Genomic DNA, 27,189 nt, shown 5'->3' with positions numbered 1-27,189 from the left:
GCCTTGCCGTTCCTACTAAGCCACCCACACAAACTCTAATCCATAATGCACACCCAGTGATCTTTCAACACTCTTTGAGTCCCTGAAAACTATACGCAGGAATTAGATTTCAGTCGGGTGTAAAGAAAGCAATGCAATCTTCCTTGCAGGGAGATTTTCTACCTCTCACGGGCTTGTCCTCTCTGCCTCAGGCTCTAAAGGTGAACCAAAAAACCCTAGACCACACTTTTAAATGCATCTTAAGATATACCATATTGGTGTATGCATCTACACCAAGGAAACCATAGAAAATGCTAGCGTTGACTTACTGAGAGAATCCAAGATGGATCTCTCAGATGATAATGATTTGGTATTCCTGTATACTTAATGACTTTGGATAAATTTTGAGAAGGGAGAAGAAGAACTGGTATTTTCTTCTACCTTCAATTTTCTTTTTGGTTCTAAACCAGAAACTCAAGTATTATTCTTGAAGAGCACATCCACCCAGCCTGTGAGCCACTGAGCCAACTGCAGCTCCCTTCCTCATGCATGGCAGCCTACAAGAGCTTGAAAATCCTCTCATTTTTGATGACTGCTTTAGGGGCAAAGGCTGGGGGCGGGGTGTCAAATGTGTGTGATCAGTCATCCTAAGTCTTTCAGCCTGTTTAAAATAGATTATATTGAAAGATACTTCAAGTTGTTTGAGAGATTGGGATAACGTATCCCTTTTTTAATATAGAAGGAATGGGTTGCATTGCAAAACATCTATAATCAGCATGTAATGACAGCTTGTTAGGAAATGTATTTGGTTCATTTTCATTACATATGTTAACAAAAGGTAGTGATTCCTACCTTTCCTTTACCACACCAGCAACCCTATACAAGTAGGCTAGACTGGGGGCCAAATTAGATTTTGTACCAATGAAGACCCTCCCGTGAACTGCAAAAAGCAGTTGACCACAGCAAAAACGCTTTCAGAAAACAGGTCCAAAGTTGCTTAGGCTTCCCTGTGGCTATTTACGAAACCCAAAATGTACATATTAATTAACACCACACCTAGTTTGGTCCTAAGAGGTATTGTATGCAACATCTTCTCATGTCTTCTCTGTTGTGCCAGCATGAAACGCCACTCACTGAATTTTGCAGGCCCATTTGCTGTGTGAGAAATGAATGCCCAGGAATTTGGCAGCATGTAGCCAAAGTACAGACATAGCAATGGTCCAAAAGGCTGAAGCCCCTTCTCACTCTCACTGTCATTCTCTGCCATGTGCTGTGAGGGGTATATGTTCAATTAAAAAATATATGTGTTGTTTATTATACCTAGTTTTTTTATCTACCTACCTACCTACCTACCTACCTACCTACCTGAATCTAGTTTTTTATCAGTAGTGAAAAGGATGACAAAGCTTGTAGGGTATGAGTGTGATTATGAGTATGGGACGCGGGTGGCGCTGTGGGTTAAACCACAGAGCCTAGGGACTTGCCAATCAGAAGGTCGGCGGGTCGAATCCCCGCGACAGGGTGAGCTCCCGTTGCTCAGTCTCAGCTCCTGCCAACCTAGCAGTTCGAAAGCACATCAAAGTGCAAGTAGATAAATAGGTACCACTCCGGCGGGAAGGTAAACGGCGTTTCCGTGTGCTGCCCTGGTTCGCCAGAAGCGGCTTAGTCATGCTGGCCCCATGACCCGGAAGCTGTACGCCAGCTCCCTCTGCCAATAAAGCGAGATGAGCGCCACAACCCCAGAGTCGGTCACAACTGGACCTAATGGTCAGGGGTCCCTTTACCTTTACCTTATGAGTGTGATTAAGGTGTTGGACTCCATAGTGTGACAACTCATTAAGCTCCTTATGTAGGTTTAGGATTTTTAAAACATTTTCATGCCACGTTTGATATTTGCTTTTGAGGATCTGTAGGATTTTGTGTGACATGTGTATCATTGCACATGTGTATACAATGTGTGCGCTTCAAGGCAACCCTTGCAAGCAAAGGTTTGAAAGTTGTCTTGTTGTGTGTGCATGATTCACAAATTGTAATGCTTTTGTGTGCATATGGTATTCTTCAGTGTATGCATTCAAACTCTCAGCAGTGTTTGAGACACTACTTTCCCAGAGTGACAACCAGTGGGAGATGTTTGTTCCAACGAAACTCAAGCACATCATCAGATTGATGGTCAAAGCTTGCCAACGGTTGATGTGAAAATGTAACACGACGCAGAATATTTTATTGATCTAAAATTACTTAGAAGCCCGTATTGAGTCCAGATAATGACTGAATACAGAATACAGAACTACAAAACTCTTATCTGAAATGCTATGAAAAAACATCTACATCCAGGACAGTCATTATTTCAGTGAACTTCTCAGCTCTTTTTTTGTATCACTGTTCTGGCTCAGTGACTCGGTCAGCCTGAGGTCTCACTGTTCTTGAAACTCCACTGACCATCCTGGAGCTTTTGAGTTTATGGGAACTGAGACTCCTAGTGGGTCAGCGCTGCTGTCTGTTCATTCCAGGAGAGAGAGAACAGGCAGACATTTCTCTTTGGGCTACTCTACCACCCTGAGCAAGAAGAGTAAACCACCCCCCAGTCCCTCCCCGGCAACTTCTGTCAGCTTCGACAAACTTGTTCTCAAAGCAGAAAATGTCTAAAAAACAAAAGAAAAACCCAGGACAAAAGACGTCCTCTTGGAGACACACACCCATAGAAACAGACACTCCCACATGGAGGAACAGCGCTGGCAAGGCTTGCTCACACACGCAGCCACACACGTACAGCCTCTCTCGCACAGGGAACAGTCGATGCTCCCCCACACAGAGAGGAAGGCACACTCTCCCTCTCTCAGACACACAGGCACGCTCCTCGTCCTCTTATGCAGAGCCTCTCGCTAACTCACACATACACCTTTGAACTCCCCGGCAAACTGGCGGCTGGAGCTGGCATCCTGCATGCCAGGGCCCTGATGTCACAGGCCAGTGAGGAAAGTCTGCAGGAGTTGCCGTAGGGACAGCTGGGTGAGGAGGGCAGCTGCTCTTCGAAGAGGACTATAACTTGCTGCTGCGGCTGCCTTTCTCTGCTCCTCGTTCCCCTCTCTCCACCAGATGCTGTGGCTGCTGCTGCTGCTGCCCATGGAATGGGCCTCTTCGCAGGCGCATCTGCAAGCTGTGGTTGAGGTGAGTCCTCGTTTCTCTCTCTCTCTCTCTCTCTCTCTCTCTCTCTCTCTTCCAGTGCCTTTCCTTGCTGGCGGTGGAGGCCGGCTCCTCCGAGTTACAGCCAGCCTGCATTTCTCTGCTCCGCTGGGGGATGAGAGCATTCCTGCCTGCTGGCCACACAGCTGCACTGAATTAGCACCATTGCCCATTAGAGAAGCCTGGCTCCCTCCAGGAGCTTCCCCCGGCCTCTCCTCTAAATGAGACCACAGAACCCTGTGCCAAGGCAGTGCGCGTTAACAGGACAGGAGGACACTTATTGTGGCGCATGGGGATTCGCAGCGCTCAGGAGCAGGGCATGGGAAGGGGCATGGCCTAGTAGCAGGGCACATGGAGAAGGTCTTGGGTTCAGTCCCCAGCATCTCCAGGTAGGAGATGGACCCCTACCTGAAACCCCAGAAAGCTGCTGCCAATCTGAGTAGATAATACTGGGCTGTTTGGACCAAGGGTCTGACTTGGGAAAAGGTAGCTTCCTGTGTGAGGAGGCAAAGCCACACAGTGGGCCTGTAAACAGAGATGGGAACTTGTCATGAGTAATTGCCCTGGTGCTCAGTGTGTGTGGCACATTCTGCCGCCGCTCACACCTTCACCTGCCCGACTCAGAAGCACACCAGGTTCCCAGTCTGGATGCTGAGTCTGTTGGAAATGCTGGAATGAGGTGCATTATTATACTTTATACTTTTAGTCCTACTTGGGTGTTTCCTGCCAGCCTCTCTGGACTGCTTCCCACCCCCCACACACCCCCACCCCCCGGCTGGGGCACATGAACCCTCATCAGACGCAGCTCTGTGACCTGTTTCCATTAAGGGCCTGGTTCCTCCTTTCCCCCTCACAATGCATTGATAGTTGTAGAAATTTGCCTTTACACAAATCTACTGTGCGGCCAGACCTGGAATACTGTGTACAGTTCTGGTTGCTGCACCTCAAAAAGGATATTGTAGAGCTGAAAAAGGTGCAGAAAGGGGCAAGCAAAATGATCAAGGACCAGATCAGTTCTCTTTTATATATATATAATTTTTTTTATTAGTTTTCAACATATCATTTTCAACAATAATTAACCGTACTTTAACATCTTATACAATTTTTTGACTTCCATCAATCACATCTGAAAATTTTCCAATCTATTTACTTAATTTACATTTCTTATTTTCACTATTACATTTAAATCTCACAACTAATATCTCTCTTCTTTCTCTTCTTTGCAATATTTCATATATTTCTCCTTACAAAACCTCTTGTAGACCTACTAGTGTAATTTGTTGATTACAATTGCTCTTCAAATAGTTCGTATATTTCTTCCAATCTTCTGTAAATCTCTCGTCCTACAGGTTTCGAATCCTTCCTGTCATTTTATCCAATTCTGCGTAGTCCATTAATTTGGTCTGCTGTTCTTCTTTCGTTGGGACCAGATCAGTTCTCGTACAAGGAAAGGTCACAACTCCTAGGGCCTTTTTTTGTTCAGGGAGAAGGGAGAGAACAAGGAGGGATGTAAGAGATGGAAATTATACCTGGTGTGGACAGAGAGAATATTAGCACTCTCTCATAATACCAAAACCCAGGGTTGTCCAATGAAGCTGAATATTGGGACGTTTAGGACAGGCAAAAGGAAGCACTGCAAGATGTAGTAATGGTCACCAAGTTGGGTGACTTTAAATGGGGATTCGGCAAATTCACAGAGGCTATCAACAGCTGCTAGCCACAATGGCCTTATGTACTACTGCCTGAATCAGAGACAGTATTGCTGTAGTTGTTGGAGGGGCCCATTGAGCTCATGTCCTTCCCATAGGCATCTAGAAGGCCACTGTGAGAACAGGATGCTGGACTAGATAGGCTTTTGGTCTGATTTGTTCATTGACTCCGTGTGCTGGTTCAGGATTTTGGCCTCCCAAAATTCTCCACTCTATTTGTGTACAGAAAAAAAACCTTGTGTTTCAGAGCATTTCTCCAGAGAGAGGAGAAATTATCCTCATTATTATGTCACCATTAGGTGTGGCAGTAGCACAACTTCTCCATCCCCAAGTCCCCCCCCCCCCTTGTTGCCAAAGGGTCCTAGCATCATTCGGGATCATGCAGGAGATGGAGGGGAATGATGGCACCACAAAAAGGTGGATAATATTAGTAGAAAATTCTGCAAAATGGCTTTCTCTTTTGGGGAGGAGGGGGAAGAATGAGGTAAGATGAAGAAAGAAAAATCACATTTTTTATCTTCTAAGAAATTTCGGCTCTGCTCTAGAGAAGGTTGTTCAGCCAGGCAGGTGATTTCCCTGGCGATTCTGATCACTTTCTTCATGTCATGAGAACCATCCTGGAGGCAGGGTGAGGCCGAGGACAGGGATTGGTGTTGCATTGCCCTGCCACTTGCGAGAATTCCCCAGATGCATTGCATGAGATGCTATTCCAACCATAAGATTTACATACTTGCAAGCCTTTGAAAATCCTCTTTTTCGTTTGGGTAGTTTTCTGGGAGTCCAGAGATGCTGGACTCCCATAATCCTTGACCCTTGTCTATACCGACTGGTGATAATGGGAGCTGGAGTCCAACAATGTCTATAGGGTGCCTTGTTGGTAACTCCTGCACTATTCAGAACAAACAAAACAATATTCATCATCACACACAATTCATATGTGGAAATCATTGCTACAAGCTGTAATAATGGCCACACTAGCATAAATACCTTTAAAAATGAATTTCAAAAGTCAGGTTGTTCAATGACAACTAGTAATAATCTTGAGGGACAGAACTTCCTTCCACGTTTCATGAATAGAACTTCACTGTTCAGGATTAATGGATGTGGGGGGATACAACAGGAGAAAGCTATTCCAGCATGCCTTGCTTGTGAGCAATCCAGGGTCATTCAGCTGGGAGAGTTGCCAGCTTCGGTCCTTTCCAGTCCATGTAGCTCTGCCTTTAACAGCAACTTGATGCACAGACATTGGGAGGAATTCAGCTCCACATTGCTACAAATATTCCATCAGAATGCATTTCTGCTAGCCCAATGAAATTATCTCCCCATACATGCTGTTCTGGGGGTACTGCTGACCCCCACTTCCACTAATTTGTTGAGTTGGAAGGAAGCCTCATTGTGCTAGTGGAAGTCCTTGTATGGGCTTCTGCTAGCAGGACCAGTTAGTTGAATCTGGCCCCGGATAATGTTTATTTCCATCCTGCAAAAAAAAACATTGTACCCACTGATTTCTACACATCAGCCTGTTGTGGAAAGCAGACCTGCTCCTTTCTGCTGGCAACCTTGCTGGTTGCCATTATTGGAGACAGAATGCAGGATAAGGGGAATCTTTGGTCAGACCCTGTTAAGCAAATCTTAGGGGTTTTTGTTCTTGTCCAAATCTCATTGTAAAAGTAGGAGCCAAATTAGGACATGGGAGCTTAAACTGAACCTGATGCAAAGAGGAGGAACTCCCATAGATCATTTCTTCTTGGTTTTCCAACTTCACGTTCCTCCAACCTAACTATTGCCATAGGGCTGCAATGAGAGTGGAGGTGAAATCTAGACATTTTATGCAGTTGGGTGTAACTTTCCCCATTATTAAAAATAAAATTAAAAGCCTTAGGAGGTTATAAATTTAAGTGGAGGGAAAGTGTGGTGTCCATGTGCTTGACCCTCCCTCCCCATTTCTTTCATTTATAATCTCACCCCCCCCAACTGTTCTTCCACCGGTATCTTAGCTTTTGGTAAAAATGGGAAAATACATACCACCTTCCTATCACTGTTCCTCTATTTATGTTTACATATGCAGACTTACAGTGTTGTTTTACACACACACACACACACACACACACACACACACCCCTGTGAGGGAACATTGGCTGCATGTAATGCCTAGGTAAAGGTAAAGGGACCCCTGACCATTAGGTCCAGTCGTGGCCGACTCTGGGGTTTCGGCGCTCATCTCACTTTATTGGCTGAGGGAGCTGGCGTACAGCTTCTGGGTCATGGGGCCAGCATGACTAAGCCGCTTCTGGCGAACCAGAGCAGCGCACGGAAGCACCGTTTACCTTCCCGCTGGAGCGGTACCTATTTATCTACTTGCACTTTGACGTGCTTTCGAACTGCTAGGTTGGCAGGAGCAGGGACCGAGCAATGGGAGCTCACCCCATCGTGGGGATTCGAGCTGCCGACCTTCGAACCCACAGCGCCACCTGTGTCCCATGTAATGCCTAGTTTGGCCCTAATTGTTTACTTCAGGCACCAACCTTTACTGGCCACATACCAAAATGGGGAGAACCAGGGAGTCCACTACAGCTGCAGCATAATGACTTGACCCTTGTTACGAAGGAAGCAACCTGGATAATGCCACAAAGAGAAACAATTCAAGAGGCAGGGCTTGGCTATACACAGCAACAAGTCTGGCTTCCAGAGAGACGTACCAAGCTGGGAAGGGAGGCTGGCAGCCAGACAGACCTTACAGTTTCTGAGAGCCAGTCTGGGTAGGATCTGTAGTTGGACAGCACTTGGCAGCTGTCAATGCTGAGCCATTGACTGTGAAAAGAAGATGTAGCCTTCCACCACTCAGGCATTCCATGCTGTGCCCCTCCATTTGGATGCAAACTCTCTTCCCCTTTGAGGTTGTGGTAGCAATGCCTAGAGAGGATGCACTTCTGTTTTAAAACAGTTTCATGCACCCATCCCTGGTCATTAACTATTCTGGATGGGGCTGATAGGAGCTGGAGTCCAATACATCTGGAGGGCACCAGGATAGGGATGACTGGACTTAGTGATTCTAATCAGAGAGGTGTCCCCTCCACATATGGCAAGTGTGAGGGACCAGGCATAAAGGTGGGTATCTCAGGGGTGGGGAAACCTGTGGCCCTATCATCTGTGACCATTGGCCATGCTCACTGGGGGCGATGGGAGTTGGAGTTCAGCAACATCTGGAGGGTCACAGATTCCACACCACTGGGGTGTCATAACACTAGAGGTGTTGTGTCGCTTTGTTTTTATGGCAGAACAGAGATGCAGTCTTTTTCTGAGCCTTGCTTCTATCCAGACACCACTAAGGATTTTATTAATTTCAATCTCATAGGATGACAGATGCAACCAGACAGATTGGCAAAGGAATCCAGGAGTGGAAGGACTGCCTGACGAGAAAGGTGAGTTTTCTGCTCCTCTCCCCTGGGAGTTCCCAGACAGGGAAATCTGGAATATCACAGGAATATCCACGGTTATTGGAGCCAGATATATTTCCCTAGAGATCGCTCCAAGGGACAAAGTGAGGGAGTGATGGAGACCTAAGGGAGTGAGAATGTAATGGGAAGGTGTCCCTCAATGTTCTCACCTTCTTTTCCCTGAAGAAGAGGGAGAGATACTTTTTCTCCCCAGTGCAGCTCAGCCTTCAACTTCCAACTGGCTTTTATGGAGCCAAGCTTCATGGGAAAGGACACAGCTTGAAAAACCCTCCTTAATCTAAAGAGTCACTGAAAACTATTTGTGGCATTTGTGTATGTCGGGGTGGTGGTGGCATTCTTACAGTCCACAACTTTTTAAAAGAATTGGCTCATTGTGCACGTTGGGAGACCGCAAACCCTTTATAGGCAACCCAGTCAGATGGGTGGGTACTACTACTAATATGTGTGTGAGTGTGTTGAATTAAAATAGTAGTCAATGAAGGAAGGAGGGTGGAGATTGTGTTGCTAGTCTCTAATTTTCCTTCCTTCCTTCCTTCTTTCCTTCCTTCCTTCTGAGGAGTTCAGAGCAATATTCAATATCCAGTTTTATCCTCACCCAGGATTATACCTAAGGCTTAAAGGACAGTGACTATGCCAACATCACCTTCTAAGCTTCATGACTGAGTCTAGGTTTCCTCAGTCCTATTCTTACACTCTGTCCACAACACAACACAAGCTCTGTATCATATGTCCTATAAGTGTTTGTGACATTTGCACTACCACGTTCCATGCAGCAATGCACACACCTAGGGAAATATTCTTCTCCCGGCAGCATGTTTCTACAGACTGTTCTGGGTAAAAAGAAACCTGGAGCCAGTGCCGAATTGTACTAGGACTCCCTTATTCAGGCGATTCTCCAAACTATTGTTCACCTTTTCTGTGTATGAATTTCAGTGTGTTTTCAAGTAGCTAGAGATACACAGTAGTAGACAAAAGCTTCTGAACCGTCTTGGCGAAACAAAGAACTGTTAAATGTCAGATCTATTTAGGCAAGCAAGATGCACATTCAAGATCATGAAAAGTGACAGCAGCATTCTACAAGTGTTCTGCCTTAGCATAAAAATAGATGTTGAATTATGTAAGCTACCTAATGCTTGCAGGGATGGAGAATATTGTGAAGGAAAGGCCCAAAATGAATTGGCAAAAGTTATTATTTGCTTTCCGGCAACCAAGTCAAGCCAAATTCTCTTAACTCAGAGACTGCACAGATCTAGCATTTCCATCATCATCATCATCATCATCATCATACCTTGTCCATCTGACTGGGTTGCCCCAGCCACTCTGGGTGGCTTCCAACGTAAATAAAAGCATAATAAAACATTACACATTAAAAAGCTTCCCTATACAGGGCTGCCTCCAGATGTCTTCTAAAGGTTATATAGTTATAAAACCTTGAAGTTTTTATCAATATTAATTAACCTGGATACATGTTTGCTCAACAATTAATTGCAGCATGCAGAATTTCCACATAGGTGAGTTCAACACAAGCCACCAAGAATATATTAACAATTACAACATGCAAAAGTAGCACAGGTTGCACACAGACTTTGCCGGCAAGCAGGTAAACAGGGCATTCGACACACTTCTAATACATCAGCAAAGCATTAAATAAGGCCTTTGTCTCCAGAGAGAATTACACTGTAATCCTAGGAACACATTAAGACTTCATTATGTAGATACTTCTCCACAGTGAGTTAGAATTAGAAAGGAACAGGGCAAGGTCTGCCTTAAACTGCTAATTCACCTAATGAAACCACCCAAGGTGTCTGCAGATCTTGCATCCAAAACTCATAATTACCTCCACCAGGGGGGGAAAGCATACCAAAGTATTGTGGAACCTGAAAGGCCAACAGATTCATTGTGACATAAGCTGTCATCGACTAGAGTTCACATCTTCTGATGCACAAAGAGTTATGCACAGTTAGTGGATATACATGGGCATAGAGGGGAAAGATAGTAAACAATGAAGCCAAATAGAATGAAATGCAGGAGTGGCAGGCTCTGTTTACACATGTACATGTGCATACACATTGCAGACAAAGATTTCAGTCCTTGTATGATTGGATGAAACCCACCACGTCCCACCATTGCACACAAAAACATGCCCCATTGCCTGAACAGGGCTACAACCTATGATTATTCTGCGCAAAGCTTATATGTCAACAAAATAAACATTGTGGCCAATCACAACAGCAATGTGCAATAACACAACATTCCTAGCTTCACTATACTAATTTTTTAATTACCTACCTGGAGTAGGAGAGGAAACTATTATCTATGTTGATGCCATTTCACTCTGGAATGAAGTGCCTTCACAGAAAAATGATGGCTTTTAGGTTAGGAACAAAGTGTTTTCTAAAGACTGCCAATGGTTTCTGAATATTGCCATTTTTGTGTTGCTTTATTCTTTTCTGTAGAGACTGACTTGCTTGTCCTAGGTCAGGCATCCCCAAACTCGGCCCTCCAGTTGTTTTGGGACTACAACTCGCAACATCCCTAGCTAACAGGACCAGTGGTCAGGGATGATGGAAATTGTAGTTCCAAAACAGCTGGAGGGCTGAGTTTGGGGATGCCTGTCCTAGGTAGACACCAGAAGGGCATTGCTGACAGGGCATTACAAAAATTACATGTAATGCATTGGAAGATGAGCTGGTGAATGAACACCTGATGATATGGTTAGCTTTATGGATGATGTCTGTAATATTGTTGCTTGTATGAAAAGGAAGGTAGAGTTGGCATCTGGGCTTGTTGCAGAATCTGGCCCTTAGGTTTCTGTCTCCATTTGATGGTTAATTGTTGCTAGTGACTAGCCAGTTTCAATTGAGGGACTTTCTGCAAGTGCGGACAGGGCTACCACCCAAGGCCTTGTCCAGGATAGGCTGTAGATTATTCATGATGCATTGGGGTACCTTTACCTGGGAGCCATAGGTGGCAACAAGTTATTTTCTCTTCTGGATCTGAGTCGTAGAAGGATATGCCTGGGAGTCAGACTGGCTTTTTCAGTCTCTTATTTGCATTTCAGGGTGAGGGTGTCATCAGTTTCAGGAATGCCTGATGTAAATATTGAGTTCCTTTCTAAGGAGCTGGAACAAACGTGGTTGAATTGTGGGGCTTGACTACAGACAATGAATCATGTAGTGCTGGGGTTGCCAGCACTGCCCCCCCCCTTTGACCACTTCAAAATTGCTGATGGTCTTAGCAGACCAAATTATGATTTTCCTGTCTGTTGTTTAGCAATTGTAGATTCTAAAGAATTAAAACATGACTATTCTAATGCAGTGGATTTGCCTGTCATACTACTGTTCCTTTTTATAAACCAACCACTCCCACTCAGGTTCAGCATGAGAGTGAGGAGACTTTGCTGATATCTAAAGTTCCTCCGACTTTTTGGCCCAGATCAGGGGTAGCCAATGTGGTGCTTTCCAGTTGCTTTGGACTGCAACTCTCACCAGCCCCAGCCAATGGTCAGGGATGAAGGGAACTCCCCTGAGTCTGTGTGGCTCATTTGACATCAACGTGAAACTGATCCTTTAATGTCACTGGCTCAGTCATGTGGAATGCTCTTCCAATAGAGATTCAACAGGTGTTTGCTGAAAAATTTAAGTGCCGCCATACTTATAGAGTCAACAAAGAAACATAGTTAGCTCGCAATCTGTTTTAAATTCTTATATACTTTTTAGTGTCTCTGTGTGTGTTTGTGACAGCTTTGATTATATATTTGTGTGTGTGTGTGATACAATTATTTTAAAAAAGAAAAACAAATAATAAATAATATGGCGCCCACAACATCTGGATAGCATCACGTTGCCTACTTACCTAGGTGATGAAGGTGTTATTGATCTATGTCAGATGGAGAACAGGCCTTTGGGTTTGAGGGCTGAAGAAAGCAGACCCTGAAGGACAATACAGTTTTGAGCACCTTATGGTCTATCTTCCCCAGGACACCTCCTGAATGTGAGCATCAGCAGCCAAGGCCGCTCTGACTACCTCCTCTTGACCTGGGAAAGGCCCTCTGGAGGTGTCCGGGGCTTTTCACTAGCCCTTTATGACTTCAAGACAGACTCTTTGCTGCAGAATGGATCAGCTGGGATCGATGCCACCAGTTTCGACTTCCAGGGCTTGCTTCCTGGGACACGATACAGCATTGAAGTCACCGTGCTGCTGGTCTGTGCACGAAACTACAGCAGGAGAGTCACCGGGCAGACAGGTAAGTGGGAGACAAATGCTGCGTGAGGCTATTCTGAGCATAGAGTTGGTTTATATTTAGAAACATGGACATTGCCTTTTCTCGCTTTCATTCACACACTCAAGACTCAGCATGCCACATTGTGTAATGGCGGCCTCCCCTTGACATGCCTGGCTGTGTGCTTTCTTCAAAAGTTGAAAGTGCTCACTTCTATAATAATCATAATTTTATTGTTTATACCCCACCCATCTGGCTGGGTTTCCCCAGCCACTCTGGGCGGCTTCCAGAAAAATATAAAAAATAATAACATTTCAGACATTAAAACCACGCTGAATAGGGCTGCCTTCAGATGTTTTCTAGCTTACTGAACAAGTAAAAAAACAACTCAGAGGGTCAGGGTGGAAGCAAGAACCACCCTGGCTTGTGAGCTGCTATGCCATGGAGGAAAGTCCCACTCGGCTAGCACTATGCCTTGCACTAGTGCAGATAGTTCATTGAGCCTTGCCCTCAAAAATCAAAGCCGCCATTTCATTGTCAAAGCTACCAGCTACCCATAAAGAAAGGAACTTTTGCTTTCATTTAATACCTTCTGCCACTCGTATCCTCCTTAGAGTCTGAAAATACGTGGCAGAAGATGCTTCTGGGAGGCTGTCCCAATCACAGCTTTCACACTGATGTTCATGCAAATACAGTGGTACCTCGGGTTACAGACGCTTCAGGTTACATACGCTTCAGGTTACAGACTCCGCTAACCCAGAAATAGTACCTTGGGTTAAGAACTTTGCTTCAGGATGAGAACAGAAATCGTGCTCCAGTGACGCGGCGGCAGCAGGAGGCCCCATTAGCTAAAGTGGTGCTTCAGGTTAAGAGCAGTTTCAGGTTAAGAACGGACCTCCAGAACAAATTAAGTACTTAACCTGAGGTACCACTGTACCATCAAAGGTTAGAAAAGTGCAGGATCACTTTACAGTATACTTGTTTTTTTCTATGACATCTACAGTGGTGTGAACTTGATTTTGGATGGAAGAAGAGCTTCTGCTAGCTCTTCCAGGCTGAATTGCTTTAGCTGTGTCAGGCTAAATATAACATGATGTACCAGTACTTGCGGTTCTACATCCAGTATTTAGCACAAATGCAGCAACATCTGGCTATTTTTTTCTGCTTGCACATCCAAGTTGGGCCAATAAAATGTGTGTCTGGCCCATCGTTTATGCAACACTATACCCTCTTGTTCACAACTTCCTGATGCTTTGCTGGGGAGGGGGAATACTTTGTTCCATTATCCCTTCTCAGCATTTGCCATTTCATTCCAGAAACATCTGAATCGTATAGCTAAAAGCAACATATTGTTTTGTGCATGCAACATTGCTTTTATTAACGCTGCAATTCTAAGTATTTCCTGCTTGGAAGCAAAGTCTCATTAGTTAGAATGAAACTTGCTACCAAGTTAGTTTTCTTAAGATGGATCACAGCTTATCCTCCAAAGCACTCTGCATCTTATTCTTTTGTACAGCTGCAGAAGGGTTTTTTATCTTCCTCCCTGGTTTGCAATTTACATGTACAATAATATTGAAATCAACTAAGGCAAACTGATTTGCAACCTTTCCCTGTGACTTGCACAGAAACTGAGAGCAATTGTCAGGCTCTGCAGGCAGCTGGCAGCAAAGTTAGCTCAGAGTGATTCCATGGCCGCCTGTTCCTAATGTAATGGTACCACAACCGTCTCACAATATCCTTGTGGACTTTGGAACAGTGGGAGCCACTAATTGCAGAAACAGCCCAAGGTTTTCTGTTGGAGCAACTGATACGGGTCGTTCTATTACAGACAAACTGTGCCCAGACAATTCTGTTACAGAGAAGTGTTTTCCAGGCTTATGAAAAATTCCTTTGATCGCAGAACTTCGTGTATCAGTCACCAGCTGAAATTTGCTGAATGCAGTGTTTTCACAAAAACTGTTTTTACCACAGCCACACATTTGAGGTGGTGTACGTTTCCATTTAAGTGCTTTTTATTGTCATTCAAGCTGTAGCAGAACCTCATTGCAGTTTGTGCTTGTGAAAGTGCCTCTGAAGTATAGCAACAACCAGGGTGGGAGCTAGGGTAGGATTGCACCTGATCCACGTCCCCACCAAAATCATAATTCATAGAACCGTATAGTTGGAAGGGATTCCAAGGATCCTCTAGTCCACAACCCTCTGCAATGCAGGAACCCTACCTAAGTATGGCCTTCCAAACTCAGTTTCAAAACCTCCAATGAAGGTAAAACATGCTATATGCATTACAGTGGTGCCTCGCAAGACGAAAAGAATCCGTTCTGTGATTCTCTTCGTCTAGCGGTTTTTTCGTCTTGCGAAGCAAGCACATTGACGGATTAGTGGATTAGCGCTATTAGCGGCTTTTAGCGGCTTTTAGCGGCTTATCTGCTGATCGGATCAGCTGATAAGTGGCTTAGCGGCTAAGAAAAGAGGGGGGGAAAGGGAAAAAAACCATCAGGAACTCGCAATACATTGTTGTCTTGCGAAGCAAGCCCATAGGAGATTCGTTTTGCGAAGCACCTCCAAAACGGAAAACTCTTTCGTCTAGCGAGTTTTCCGTCTTGCGAGGCATTCGTCTTGCGGGGCACCACTGTATTTAGTAAATGAAATTTACTTTTTAAAAAATAATGTGTTAGGTGAGATCACTGGTTGTAGTAATGATTTAAATCCTGCAAATATTTAGGGTGTGTACCTACTGTGTGATAATGTGCATTCGGCGCTGGATGCAGGAACCTTTTTCGGGTGCTGTACACATGACCTCATCCCCATGTCATCCCTGCCCCCGCACTAATGCTTCATCTGCTGGAGTGCTTATAATCCATTTTGTGCTGAGAATGCACTTCTCAAGCGCACGCTGCCGGCGTGTGTACACAGAGCAGGCTTTCTCAGGTCACCTCCTATTGGGACAGACCTTCCGGCCTTGCAGGACTGTGCCACTCCCCCTCCCCATATTTAACTTGTCTATGAATGAAATAGTCAAAACAGGAAGCAATACCATACCTTCGTTGTCTCTGTATGGTGATGCACACCAGTATATCAGCACACCAGTTTCCAAAGACTGTAGAAAACACCTTAAAAAAAAAAAGTCTGTGGATACAGTAATTCAGGAGAGTAGATAACACTTGCAAACTAATTTTAAAACATGCCCACCTGTGTTTACAGACATCCTGGCTAGCAGCTGCTACTTTAGATTGTGCCATTGCATAAAGCTGTGTACAAAGGCAAAAAAGGTAAAGGGACCCCTGACCTTTAGGTCCAGTCGTGACTGACTCTGGGGTTGCGGCCCTCATCTCGCTTTATTGGCCGAGGGAGCTGGGGTACAGCTTCCGGGTCATGTGGCCAGCAAGACTAAGCTGCTTCTGGCGAACCAGAGCAGCGCACGGAAACGCCGTTTACCTTCCCACCGGAGCAGTACCTATTTATCTACTTGCACTTTGATGTGCTTTCGAACTGCTAGGATGGCAGGAGCTGGGACTGAGCAACGGGAGCTCACCCCGTCGTGGGGATTCAAACCGCCGACCTTCTGATCAGCAAGTCCTAGGCTCTGTGGTTTAACCCACAGCGCCACCCACGTCCCTTGTACAATGGTAAAGTCCTATGTAAAAAAGCATGCTATAATAAAATGGCAACTGTGCATTTCAGAGGTAGAGTGTGTACACTCTACCTTAATCTGAAAGGCAAAACTTTGGAGCACCAGGCGCTGTCAGTTCTCCCAGTTCCAGAGTCATCAGACCTCCTAAAATAATCCATGAATATTCACCAACTGTGTCTATCCAAGTCTTGCTGTTTATCGTTTTATTATAACTGGTGTTAATGTTTTACGTTATAAAATAGGGGGGTTGACTTAAAGATGTGTTTCATGTTTTTTGCCCTAGGCATCAAGATACTTAATTGTGGCCCTGGCAACAGCCCAGCACTTCTTTACCTATAGACACCCTGTTTCCTGTTTCCTGTGTCTGCATGCAGGCTGAGTTTACAGGACTCAGCTGAGCTGAGGACTGTGAAGCTTTAAGCATGCAATCATAGGTGCACTTTCCCAATCACAGTGGGTTTTATTTCTGAGTAAACATTAGTCGACTTTCACTGTGAAGTGTTCATATTTCAGTTCAGCGGTGGGGAACCCGTAGCCCTCCAAGTTTTGCTATAGTACAACTAAGAACTTAATTCGTTCTGGAGGTCTGTTCTTAACTTGAAACTGTTCTTAACCTGAGGTACCACTTGAGCTAATGGGGCCTCCCACTGTTGCTGCGCCGCCACCACGCGATTTCTGTTCTGATCCTGAAGTAAAGTTCTTAACCTGAGGTACTATTTATGGGTTAGCATAGTCTGTAACCTGAAGCATCTGTAACCCGAGGTACCACTGTACTTCAGATAGGCTAGAACAGAACTCACATAAAATACTTTAGAAATCTGGTCAGGATTTGAGAGAGATAGGAGCAGGTTTGGGGATCTGGTAAATATTCTGAAATGCTTACTCAGTGGCAACTCTGTTTTGGAACCTTCAACTTGTTTTAGCTCCCTTAGCTGTGCGGGACGTGATCCTCAGCTATGATGGCCCTTCTGTGTTAGTAGCCTCTTGGAGTGAAGCCCCTGGCGGGAAAGATGGCTACCAGCTGGTTCTGTACCACATAGACTCACAGGCACCTGTCAGGAATGTGACTCTCCCTAAAGGGGCCACCACCTTCCGCTTTGAGAGGCTTCGAGCTGGCAGTGAATATGCCCTGCGAATCACCACCCTGGCTGGATATTCCAAAACAAGCACCAGTGCACGTCAATGGACCGGTATGGAAAGTTGCTACTCTGACCTGAGGGCGTTGTTGGAGGATAAAATCAACTCTGTAGAGACAGAAGCGTCTCCAGAAATTAATCAGATACCTGGGCGGGGCTATGTTATCTCATTGTTCCCGCATGCTCAGGGAGTAGTGAGGGGAAAAGAAAGTAGGCTGGGGCTAATTAGCCATGCCTGAGATTAGTTTATGACACCCATGGAGCTTATGAGGCCTGACATTTTATCTATTTATTATAAAGTGATTTATGACTTGCCTTTCAGCCCAGTGCAGTCCCTAAGGCGGCTTACAATTTAGATAGGCAATTTAGACAATTGTTGTCTATGGAGTAAGACTCACCTTCAAGCAGCCAGGCAGAAAAAGATGACAACCGGTCACTGGGAATCACAAATGGAGACACTGCTGTTGGTGCTCATGTTCTGGTTGCAGGCTTCACATGGCCACAGTGAGAACAGGATGCTGGGCAGAAGGGTCTTTAGCCAGCTCTGGTGGGGCTCTTATATCCCTGTGTTCTTAAAACTGATCACTTTCTCTTCCATTAGGCCAAAGGCAGAGAAGTTGTGGTTCTTGCTGGACTCACAACTCACATCATCACTGACTGTTGGCCATGGTGACTGGGGCTGATGTGAGCTAGAGTCCAACAACATCTGCAGGGCCACCTCTGCTTTAGGCTACCAGCGTGCCATCAAAAATTGGCATATGTATGTGTGAGCAAGGCAAGCAAGTAAAAAATGTCAGTGGCTTAGCTGCTTTCACTGACTGATTTGTTTGCAAGGGTACTGGAGTGTCCTCTTCTGAGGACTGGGGACTTCCATGGAGTGGGGACTCCTCTTCTTGGAGCAGGTGGTTTCCTGTAGTGAGTGATGACTCCCTTCAGCTTTCCTTTGTCCCAACAGCTCCTGTTGCCCCCAAGGCGTTGGCATTCCATAGCAACTCCAGCTCCAGTCTGACAGCCTCATGGGCCAAAACAGAGGGAGCAGAATGGCTCCATCTCACTCTGCAGAACCTCCACACCGCAGCTGAGAGCAGCACAGTGTCGCTCAGGAGAGGCCTGTCCAGTTACGTCTTCCAGCACCTGCAGCCGGGCACCCCCTATCGCCTAGGGATCAGCGCTGCAGCTGGGATTTACCTAATAGAGGGGCCCAATGTCACAGCTTATACATGTGAGTATGCAGCAGAATACTGTTCAAGGCACTTGGAAGTCAGGTAGGCAGGCCTAAAGTAGAATGAGAGGCTACTTTGAGCCTATGAAACAGAATAAGGCAGGGTTACAATAACAGGTAGTCTTATCCTGAGAGACCTAGAAGCTTGCTCTGAGTCTGTTTAATAGGGATAACTAACACACACGAACATGTGTATAGTGCTTCTGGCTGTGAAATAAAGACAGTCTTATTGTTCTTTTCGCATTATTTGGTGCTTGTGTTTCCCTCCTGTAATAGAGGCTCCATAATTTACTTTCTGAATACATGAACCACAGACATTGTGTTTTACGTTACCAAAGCAGTGCCAATAAAGTTGAGAATTTCCAAAAGTCAACCAGACTTTTTCCAGTCGGTGGGCGGGGGAGGGGGGTTTCTTAGTGCAGGAGTATCCCCCAGGTCCCAGTGACCATTTCTAAAAGGCCATCCCTATATTCCAGTTGACTAGCTTTCATGTTTGGCGAATCCAAGCTACCTGCAAATCGAGCCTTTGGTTTTTTCCTCACTTGTATTATGCAAAGCAACTAAATTCATTTCCTTCCTTTGAAGTATGGGTTTCCCTTACATCAACTGTAGTTGCCATCAGGGAGACTTGACATTGTGTGTGTTTGTAAGTCTTAATATTCAAAATATTCCCCTATTTCTCATAGAACTCAAGAGCAGAGCAGGTACATCCCAAACATCCCCCTTTGTTTACATCACATTCAGATATGCACCTGAAATAGATGTCAAACCTCCAGTTTTGTGCTCCACTTATCAGTGCTAGCTTGACCCTTCAATTATCCTAAGAGTTGAGATGGAGAACTCTGAATCATATGAGCAGCTAAGGGTTTGGAAAGCTATCACAATCTATTTACTAATTATTCCTAAAGCACCTAACATGATTTGTTGGCTCTGAATTAAGGAACACATAAGCTCTGTCCACAGGTTTTCAGACCACATCACACTTTTCCAACCTGGTGCCCTCCAAACTACAACTCACATCAGCCCTGGCCAGCATGACCAATGGTCAGAGATGATCATAGCTGTAGTCCAATACATCAGGAGAGTACGAGGTTCAGGAAGGCTGACAACACCCTATTTCTTGGCAATTCATTAATGGTGAACACTGATCCTTCTTTTCATTTTTTCCCCAGACCCCCTGAAACCAACCAATGTGAGCTTGGTCAACAGTGGCAAAAATAACACTTTGAAAGCAACATGGAACTCACCAGCTGGAGGAAGAGAATTCTATCTGGTGATTCTGCAGGAAGGGGAGAGCAGGACACCTGTCAGAAATGTATCGGTGGCAAGGAACAGCACACAGGTCACCTTCCAAAGTCTGAGCCCTGGGAAAAGCTACATTGCCTTGGTGACTGCTGTTGCTGGACCCCATAAAGCATCTACAAAGAGCATCTCTGCCTGGACATGTAAGCAGGGCTTGAAGTTCAGATCCTGCCGGGAGGCAGTGGCTCCTATAGAAATGCTCTGCTACTTGTTTTGGGTAGGAGGGTATTTCAGTTACCTGACTGAAGGGAATTCTGGTAAGGTGAGGACACTCAGGGAAGAATTCAAGATAGCTTTAAGGAGATCACTCTGTCAGTGCAAGCATTTCTACTTGCTAGATGGAATTATCTCTCCACTCCTCTCTTCCCCCACACTATTCTGGGGCTTCTTCCAACCCCTCAGCCAACTGGAGATGAGGGCACAGAGGGAGGAAAGGGTGGGGAAAAAACCCATTGCGCTAGTGGGGACCCGTTAGTTGACTCCATCCCTCACTTTCTTCAGAGCCAACACTGATGCTTCATCAACTTCAACCTAAGGGACCACAGAAAGAGGTTTCTTCACCACGGGGTCATAAAGTATGGTTCAAAGGCAAATGAGGGCACCAGCTTGCTGAAGCTAAGCAGGTTTGGGTCTGGATGGGTGACTTCCTGGAGTCATGTGCACTGCCTTGGTTTCCATGAAAGACAGGATAGAAATGCAAGATTTTTGTTTGTTTAGCATTCCCAACCATCTGTCAGGGTCAGTGAAGAGAGACTCCAAGAGAACAGTTCTCTGTCTTGGCTGGGGCTTCAGTTATTAGGCGTTGGACAAAACAAATATTCTGAGTTGACTTGAAGAGGAGACCTTTCTGATAATTATGTCCATCTTCTACTCTGGAAGCTGGGATGGGAGAAATGTCACAATGAGTCTTCTGGGAAAGGGTTATTTTTTTTGGTCACCCTTTCATTCTACACTCCCAAATAGGTGCTCCCCAGTTCGTATCAACCCAGACCTTTCATAGAAGGCCCTGTGCATAATTTTGTGTCTGTCTTTCCCCCCATCCAGATCCTGCAGCTCCACCAGGTGGGAGCTTGTCGAGCCAAGGCAGTGCCCACATGCTCCGTGCTCACTGGCAAGAGGCGCCTGGGACTGGCTACGTGGCAGCATTGTACACCACGGAACCCCACATGCTGGTGCAAAACAAATCCGTGCCTAAGGGTCATAACAGTCTGCACTACGAAGGGTTAATACCAGGCACTCGCTATTCCTGGGAGATTTGCACCATTGCTGGGCCCTACATCTCCCCGCCCCTCGTCCTTAGCAACTGGACACGTAAGTGCCATGGGAAGTCCAATAGGTTGTCATGCACATGGCTACCATGTCCAGGCCTTGAGAGTTTCCTTGGGTAATTGAAGGGGAAAAGGAGCTGCCACTGAAGTGGGAAAGGGGTCTGGGTGGGTGCATGAGAGACAGGTGGGGCCTGTCAAAGTCCAGTCACCCCCAAAGCCCTGGAGCTTAGTGAGGAGGTGATTTTAGAGCTGAAAGGCTCACGATCTCTTTCAGAACCGGTGGCACTGGACTGACATTTCATACTTTTGCCTTTATCGTCACCACCATTTCATTTGTGTGCTGCCTTTCCACTTATGCTCAAAGCAGCTGACAGCAATACACCACAAAATCAACAAGAACTATTTCACAATAATGATACAGCAGCATGTAACAACATCACAAGAAAACAACATTTCAGTACTGTGAATGTAGGCACCTCCTGGTGGAAGCAAAAGTAATGAGGGAGTCTGAGCAGTTTAACCTTAGTCCTAGCCACTGCTGCTATGTCCTCAACAAATTAGCAAATAATAAAGTCCATCTGATCAAATCGCAAAGCCTCAGCTTCCCCAAAGGACCACTGCACCTTTGGTGTCATTATTTGCGCAGTGTTAAGGCTTCCAAAGGCAAAGGGGTGAAGAAGCTGGAGACAAACCTCAAAAATGCCTGAAATTGGTCTGATCTCCTCCTTTCAGATCCTTTGCCTCCGGAGCATCTGAGCCTCAGTAATGGCGGTCACAGCACCAGGTCACTACGGGCTTCTTGGCAGAGTCCCTCTGGGGTCAGAGGCAATTATGCAGGGACTCTCTTGGAAACTAAATCCCAGTTGGTGGTGAAAAATGTAACAGCGACGAAGGGTGGGACAAATGTCACCTTTGACGGGCTGATCCCAGGGCGTCAGTATACTCTGAAGATGATGGGAGTGGCTGGACCATATCCATCCATCATTCAAACAGCCAGTGACTGGACATGTGAGTATGCCATTTTCTGGAGAGGTAGTTGAGGGTTCTCCCAGCAAGTTCTGTCCCTGGTTGATTTCCACTGAGTCTCGTATTTACCCATGAACAGGAGAGAGAAGATGTATCCCATCTGAAGGAATAGTAGAGGCAGGAAGACAGGGAAGTGGCTGGTAGGGATATTATGAGGCCTGGTTTGGCCTTTGCTGACAGAGGAGTTTATCCTGATTCAGAATTGCAGTGTGTGAAATTTTCACAAGCGTTTCAGACTTTTGAATTCGGACCTTTGACCTTTCAATTTCAAAACATTTTCAAACTTCTCTTTTAAAATCTTAATTCTCGTTGATGAATTTAAGGCAAGAAACAAACCGGTAAAGTAAATAACTTTATACTTTTGCCGCCCAAAGCAACAATAATAAAAAAACAAACCCAAGTTCCAAATCCAAAACTATCCATAACTGGTAAATGTTAAAAAAAGAAAAAGAAATGGATCAAGGCTTCATTTGGTTTGTTAGGGGTTTTTTTCCTCTCCAAATTAGGAGAATTTGCATGTGTATCCGCTTCCACCCATTGCCCAGGTTTCTGATTTCCTCCTCACACCTGAGCAAAACATAAATATTGTTTGGACCATACAAGAAGTATTACTCTCTCTTGGAGCACAGCATCCCCACCCTCCCTGTATGAATCATATGGACTTTTCCTATCTGCATATATGTGACAGCCATGAGTATGAAGTGCCTTTAGGCTGCACATCCCATTTTCCCCCAGTGGATAAATATTATAAACCTGTGTATATGAAAAGGTAAATTCATAAGCATCTAGCCCCAAAGGGAAGTTACCTGTAACATAACCAATTGGGACCATTTGTGGATTGAAGTCAGGGTGGGTGGGCAGAGCAGAGTGTCTGGACTTGGAGGGTAGCAATCTCCTCACTGATATGAGTTTTTCAGGAGAAATTAAAGCTTGCTGGTATTTTGGTCCCACAACTGCACCCCAGGTTTTTAGGTCTCATGCACATGTTAAATAAATAACAAATAGCAACCATTTCCCAACACCCAAGAACACCTGCCCTTGTGGAGAACATCTGCATTGGCTTCTGTATCTCACCTCTCTTTCCTCCCTGAATGTAATTAGATCTAATGGCTAATGAGTCATCTCAGGCTGTGTCTTTTAAGAGGGCAGGGGGAATGGCATTAGGCCCCTTGCCAGTGCCCCTGGGCACTCTAATCTAGTGTGGATGTGATGTAAGACAGTGTCCTGTTCCCAGTGCTGAAATAAGAGTCTGCCAGTCCAATGGGATTCTGTAGGAGAATTAGGGAAGGAGATGCGGTCTTGTCCTTTGCATCAGAAAGCAAAATGTCTTGGCCTGGCATTGCTGTATGGTGCTGACCAGCCACTGAGAAATCTTTTTTTTCCCCAGACCCTTTGCCTCCTTCAAGGGTTACACTGGCCAGTAGCAGATGGTCCCCCAGTCTTGTTGCCACTTGGGACCTGCCTCCAGGTGACAGAGACCAGCTCTTTTTGCGAATCTACAGCCAGGAGCATCCTCTGCAGAGGAACATCACAATTGGGCCAGGCATGCGGAATTTCACTTTTGAGGGCCTTCTTCCTGGCAGCCAATACTTCTTGGAGGTTATAGCACTGGCAGGACCATACCGGGCTTCAGCACAGGTGGTCTCTGCATGGACATGTGAGTATGCCAAAGAATTTCTGAACCGTGTGAGGGCTCAGTAGTGACACTCTCTTAAGCTTCCGTCATTTGTGCAATCTAACATCTCATCCTCTTGTTAACCCCAAGAATAGCAGATGCTCCAAGTGTCCCTATTTTCCAGGGACGTCCCTGATTTAGAGAAGGTGCCTCAGTTTCTGACTTGATCCCAGAAAATCCCACTTTCCCTTAGGATGTCCCTATTTTCATTGAAGAAATATTGGACAGTATGGAGTTATCCAACCCCCAAGCTGTCTGAAGGCAAACCTGTATAGGGAAGTTTTTTTGAAAAAGCATTTAATGTTTTTTATATATGTTGGAAGCTGCCCAGAGTGCTGGGGCAACCCATTAAGATGTGTGGGGTATAAATAGTAAAATTATCATTATGGAATGGGACATCCCTATTTCCATCGGAGAAATGTTGGAGGGTATGGAATAGGTCGAGTAACGTAGCATTGTAACAAAATTATTTGAGTGTTAATAACGCACTGCCGGTTAAACCACAGAATGTGTAAATCTAGGAATTTAGCAAGCAGGTGGCAAAAGCCTCTAGTGTTGGTGTGATGCAACCCAAGATGCCACAGTGATACATGTCACATTAAAGCTAACACAAAATGCCTCTGTGAAAGCAGCTGTGTGCCTGCTTCCTTATGCCACCATGATGTCCCTCCCACACACCATTTTTGTTGCAACCACAGATCCTCTGTCTCTGGCTAATGTCAGTGTGAAAAGCAGCCAGAGCCCCCAGCAGCTGACTGTGAGCTGGATGGAATCAGGAAGAGGACGAGAGTACTGGGTGCAGCTCTACTCGGGTGAATCTCTCTCCATTATCCGGAATGTTTCAGTGCCACATGGAACTACCCAGGTGACCCTCGATAGCCTGGTGCCAGGGACTCAGTACCGGGTTGAGATTGTCTCCAGAGCTGGACCACACCACATTTCCTCACAAACAGCCATTGGCTACACAGGTACAATGTTGCCCCCTTCTGTCTTTTCTCCCAGGCCAAACATTCTAGTTAAGTTCGCACTCAACACTAAGCCTAATGCGTTTGTTGACATTCATACACAGACTTTATGCTTACTGTGGTTTACAGTGTAAAATATTGACTTGCAATCTGAAATATCATAACGCAGAAGGGAACATGGGGAGGGGAGGGAAGCAAAGTGTTGTATCCATCTAAAACAGTCATATTCAGAATAGGTCCGCTTAAATCAATGGACGTAAGTTAGCCAATATTGATTTCGGTGGGTCTGACGTATTAGATACAACCCCCAACTTTTCCTTAGTATAACTTAATGACCTGGTGGAATGGCCACTGACTAAGGCAAATTGCAATGGGAGGAGCAAATGGGCATTGGCTCCAGCTAAGCCTCTTGCCTCATTAGAGTCTTGTTGACTCTTGTCCCTTTTTCATGATTACTTTTTACTCTGACATTTTGTGGTACTCGCTGATGACTCGGGTTCTTGCCTTGCCTGTGGGGTTGTTCAGAACCTACTTGTTGCTGTTTCCCTCCTGTATTTGTTGTATGGCTTGTGTGTCATATCTCAAAGGACTTAGAAACTTTAGAAAGGTTGCCAGGGGTTACACAACACAGAAATCAACAAGATGGCTGTCCCCTCAGGCATGGCTGTCTTCTCTGTCAACAGTTCTTTCCTGAACCCTTTGTGGTTCTCCTTCTAGTGCCCTTGATGCCACTTGCTGTGACGGTGACCAGCCACGGCTCCTCAGTGTTGACAGTGCAGTGGAAGGCCCCAGCTGGACAGAGAGATAGCTACATGGTCTCTGTGTCTGAAGAAGACTCCACAGCTATCAGAAGCCACACGGCTGTTGAGAAAGCCAGCACTAACCTCACCATAGAAGGGCTAACCCCAGGCATATGCTACCTTGTTGCAGTGTGGGCACTGGCTGGACCGTACAGCTCCACGTCTCGGAACAGCACAGCCTGCACAGGTGAGTCGGGTGGTGAATCCAGTGGGAAGAGAGGGTGTTACATCTCGGATGGAGGAAGATCTGTGAGAAATAATTGAGCCCATGCAGCTGATGATAGCGAACAGTGTTATGGAGTTACATCTGAATGTATTCTGATGCAAAAGACTTGAGCAGGTTTGGATGGTGGTGCAGCTCTTCCCTGCCCTGCAGCATGAGTCAGGCACTAGATCTGCAGTAACTGTCAGATATCTTCATACTCTGCTTTCGTGTAGCCGTTGCATAGACTGATCTTCTCTTTAGCACTGGGCTTGTGATTAGCAGAAGTTGACTACTGCTCCAGCTGTATCACTGTGAAATATGTGGGGTGTTGCTGTGCCATGGGAATCAACGTCCCTTTGTGTCTGAATGTACCCTCTTCTTCTTTTTCCCTGGAAGCCCCTGCTGCTCCTGTGAACCTGACCCTGAGTAACGTTGGCAACTCTTCTGTGCTACACACAGCCTGGGGAGAGCCTCCAGGAGGAAGAGACCACTACCGGATGGTCCTGTATAGCCTAGTGCCTCCAGGCATGGAAAGAGTTCGGGTTGTGCAGCCAAGCACCCAGGACTTCCTCTGGACGGGTTTGCCATCAGGAAGCCAGTTTGCTGTGCAGGTCATCACAGTGAAAGGCCAAGCTGAGGCCCCTTCGACCATTGCTGTTGAGTGGACATGTGAGTCTGACAGGCTAAGTCCCACCCCAAGGTTGAGGAATGCACCTGTTACCATCTGACATGCAGCTTCCTTGTACAGTTCTAGGCCTAGAACCTCTTTCCTCTTCTTCACTGGCCCATTTCATCTCTCCTCTCCTGGGTCTAGAGCCGAACTGAAATTTCTCAGAAGACATTTCTTTTCCTGAGAAAATTTCTGAGATTTTTCTTGTTCTTGCCTCCCCAGAAAAAAACCACTTTTTGTAAATTTTTATTCAGATATTCTTCACCAATATATATGGATTGGATACTGACAAGGCTTCCAGCACAGTTACTGCTATTGATATTTGCAGTAGTAGCAGCAAAAAGAAACAAAAACCTCTGAAGAAAAAGAGGCTATGCTACTCCCTCTGCAAATGGTGAGCCTCACATCTGAGAAAGTGTTGGAGAATTTCTACTTGGAGGAATTTGGTGGACTACACCCCAAAATTTCTTTGCACTTATAAGATGGATAATTTTGAAATGCCATTTGCACTCAGCTCGGCTCATCCCTGGCCCTTTCATTCACTCTGTTTAATTACCCACTTTCCTACCCCGTTACTGAATTCCACATGATAAAATGGAAGAATTTCCCCTCATGTTGAGGTATTACTAGCCTGGACCATCTTGCCTCACTAGAGGGAAGGGAATGTGAGAAGTTTGGGGAAGTGGAAAGGCTTGTTCTTCTCTAGATGTGTGGCTCACATGGGGGCAGATATGCAGG

General features: G+C 45.6%; 1 protein-coding gene across 5 annotated transcripts in view; it reads left to right on the top strand.

Moving 5' to 3' along the window:
- Window positions 1-2,693: 2,693 nt before the first annotated feature.
- The window catches only part of LOC310709218 (receptor-type tyrosine-protein phosphatase V-like), a 58,498-nt gene continuing 34,002 nt past the window's right edge, over window positions 2,694-27,189 (top strand). For 4 of the 5 annotated variants that reach the window (XM_083508535.1, XM_083508532.1, XM_083508533.1 and 1 more), the window contains exons 1-12: window positions 2,695-3,147; window positions 8,227-8,293; window positions 12,309-12,575; window positions 17,106-17,372; window positions 18,274-18,540; window positions 19,713-19,985; window positions 20,887-21,153; window positions 21,843-22,118; window positions 23,524-23,793; window positions 24,510-24,779; window positions 25,494-25,763; window positions 26,178-26,450. In XM_083508535.1, coding sequence (XP_083364661.1) covers window positions 3,076-3,147; window positions 8,227-8,293; window positions 12,309-12,575; window positions 17,106-17,372; window positions 18,274-18,540; window positions 19,713-19,985; window positions 20,887-21,153; window positions 21,843-22,118; window positions 23,524-23,793; window positions 24,510-24,779; window positions 25,494-25,763; window positions 26,178-26,450 — 2,839 coding nt within the window. In that variant the 5' untranslated portion in view covers window positions 2,695-3,075. Of the gene's footprint in view, window positions 3,148-8,226; window positions 8,294-12,308; window positions 12,576-17,105; window positions 17,373-18,273; window positions 18,541-19,712; window positions 19,986-20,886; window positions 21,154-21,842; window positions 22,119-23,523; window positions 23,794-24,509; window positions 24,780-25,493; window positions 25,764-26,177; window positions 26,451-27,189 lie in introns of all 5 variants that reach the window. The other variant, XM_083508534.1, reaches the window with a different exon arrangement.

The sequence above is a fragment of the Podarcis liolepis genome (genome assembly GCF_965112155.1).
Source record: "Podarcis liolepis genome assembly, chromosome: 6".
Taxonomy (NCBI): domain Eukaryota; kingdom Metazoa; phylum Chordata; class Lepidosauria; order Squamata; family Lacertidae; genus Podarcis; species Podarcis liolepis.
Note: the sequence above shows the minus strand (reverse complement) of the source record. Positions and strands in the feature narration are given on the sequence as shown.